This window comes from Solanum tuberosum, unplaced genomic scaffold (assembly GCF_000226075.1).
Source record: "Solanum tuberosum cultivar DM 1-3 516 R44 unplaced genomic scaffold, SolTub_3.0 scf00560, whole genome shotgun sequence".
In the NCBI taxonomy this organism is placed as follows: domain Eukaryota; kingdom Viridiplantae; phylum Streptophyta; class Magnoliopsida; order Solanales; family Solanaceae; genus Solanum; species Solanum tuberosum.
In genome coordinates this window covers 209,421-211,938 of record NW_006239493.1, presented here as the reverse complement: position 1 = coordinate 211,938, position 2,518 = coordinate 209,421, and the positions used below count along the sequence as shown (strand labels likewise).

Genomic DNA, 2,518 nt, shown 5'->3' with positions numbered 1-2,518 from the left:
GAGTTCATAACAACTCAAGTCTCCATAAACCATGTAGCCATCATGGGTAGTAAATGATCATACTTTTTAGATGATTCCTTTGAGTTAAGTATTCAGGAGTTGAGTAAAGCCAAGTTAAGTGTTTTTTTTCAGATTCCTTTCAATCTTATGTTATGTTTAGCTTTCCACTCGTACATTCAATGTACTGATGCCAGTTGGCCTGCATCGTATTATGATGCAGACAGAGGTAACCAGGATCAGCATCCAATGCCTCATTGATCTAGTTGAGCACTCAGAGTCAGTTGTTGAGCCTCCTTGTTTCCAGAGGATCCTTTTCATATTTATTTAGCTTTTCAGTTGTTAGGATGATCAGGGGTCCTGTCCCGACATCCCTCCTTGTTTTAGAGGCTTCATAGGCAGTTAGGAGTTCAATTGTCTTTACATTATTATTTCATATGTTAAGACTTGAGTTGTCATTTTGGCCAAGTTGAATGTTTGACCTTTAAACGTTCTAAGTTATTTTATTAAACAATTGAGTAAAAGTTCATTTGACAATTGTAATAATGCTTAGAGTCTTTCGCTGAGTAAGTAAGCCAGGCCAAAGGTTCATTTGGGACCAGGAATGGTTCTCGAGTGCCGGCCACGTCCAGGGTGTATGCTACGAGCGTGACAAACTTATTATCAGAGCATAGAGTTCAAGAGTCCTAGGGAGTCTATGAAGTCGTGTCTGTAGATTCCTAGTTATCGGTGTGAAGTGTGCCACATCTATAATTAGGAGGTCAACCATTTCTATCCGGTGTTCAATCAAAACAATTGAAGTCCAACTATTTTTGCATGAACTTTGGACACCACATATCCAAAGTGGATAAATATGCAAAAAGAAAAATATAAATTCAAATTTAGTACTCTTATATGTGCACGCGTAATGGGGGCTTCTTATGTTCAATAAGTCCTCAACTTTTTTGGAATGCAAGGAATGGTGCAAGATTGATCATGCAATTTGCTAGTCCAGTGGTGCTCCCTGCTACAATGGGTACTTGTAGGATTATGGAAATACTGGTTGCGACACTTAGGAAATTATCTCATTTCTTTCATACTCATTTCATGCGATAGAGTTCATCTCTATACATTTTCTTTCTAACTCGTGCTTACACGTAACCGATTGTAAGCTGGGCTTTGTTTGAGAGTGCCTTCATGAGGCGTTTCTTTCCCCGCGAGCTAAGAGAAGCAAAGAGGTGGTTGCTGACATGAGAAGTAGGATGAGTTTATTCATTATTGGGTTGTCTCGTCTATCAGGTAAGGAAAGTAAGGTAGCCATGCTAATAGGTGACATGGGCATAGCAAGACTAATGATCCATGTGCAACAAGTTGAGGAGGACAAGCTGAGGGATAGGGAGGAATTTAGAAATAAGAAAGCTAACACAGGAAGTGAGTCTGGGCAACAAAGAAGTAATGTGAACCGTTCGTCCTTTCAGCAAAAGCAAAATGGACCTACTCCATCATCCGTAGACACGTAATTTTTGGCCGAACATAAGATTTTACGCTATTTTGAATCATTAGAAGTACAAATGGTATTATTATGTCACAGAGTAATTATACCAGTGATATATTGTGTAAGGAGAATATGGTTGATTGCAAACCTGTTAAAATGCCTATGAGTGTTATTGAAATACCCAAGGTCAATGATGGTGGATTATCTGCGGATGCAACCAAATATAGGAGGGTAATCGGGAAGCTTCAATATTTGTCCTTCACAGACATTTGCTTCTCAGTAAACAAGTTGTCACAATTTATGCAAACTCCCTCAGAGACTCACTGGAAAGCTGTAAAATGGGTACTACGGTATCTTCAAGGGACTGTTCATTTTGGTTTGCGTTTGATGCTCCATAATTCCCTCTTTACATATGTACTATGATGTGGATTAGGCTGGAGACGCCAGTGATCGCGCTTCCACTACTAGTTATCTTTTGTTTTTTGGCAAAAATCCTGTGACTTGGTCCTCCAAAGAGCAAAGAACGATTGCTCGTTCTTCCACTGAAGCTGAATATCGAGAAGTTGCAAGTTCCCTTGCATAAACAAACTGGGTCACCAACCTTCTGGCTGAGCTGCAACTTAAACTTCAAAATGTCCGAACTATCTACTGTAATAATGTTGGTGCTACGTACTTATGTGCCAATCCACTTTTTCATAGTCGCATGAAATATATTGTGGTGGATTTCCATTTTGTTCATAAACAAGTTCAGCTCAAGCACATTCAAGTTGTCCATATACACATTGTGGACCAACTAGCAAATACTCTTACCAAGGCCCTTTCCAAACCAACCTTCGACATGCACATGTTCAAGCTAGGCATTGTTGCACACTGCTTACCTTGAGGGGGGCGTATCGGTGCATTAGTTAGTGTTTACTAGTTACTGCAATATAAGTCTTTAGTTATTGTGGTTTAAGTTTTTTTGTTACTGCTTTTCTTTACTATTTACTAAGTCTTTAGCAGGTAAATAGGATTAGCTTTATCTCCCCATTTTTTGGAGTTAGCTTA

At 39.2% G+C, this 2,518-nt stretch overlaps 1 protein-coding gene across 1 annotated transcript; it reads left to right on the top strand.

Annotated features, from left to right (window-relative positions):
* Positions 1-1,603: 1,603 nt before the first annotated feature.
* LOC107058636 (uncharacterized mitochondrial protein AtMg00810-like) lies at positions 1,604-2,054 on the top strand. The gene is made up of 2 exons (XM_015304581.1): positions 1,604-1,813; positions 1,905-2,054. The coding sequence occupies exons 1-2, from the start codon at positions 1,604-1,606 to the stop codon at positions 2,052-2,054; spliced, it is 360 nt and encodes a 119-aa protein (XP_015160067.1).
* The last annotated feature ends 464 nt before the right edge of the window (positions 2,055-2,518 follow it).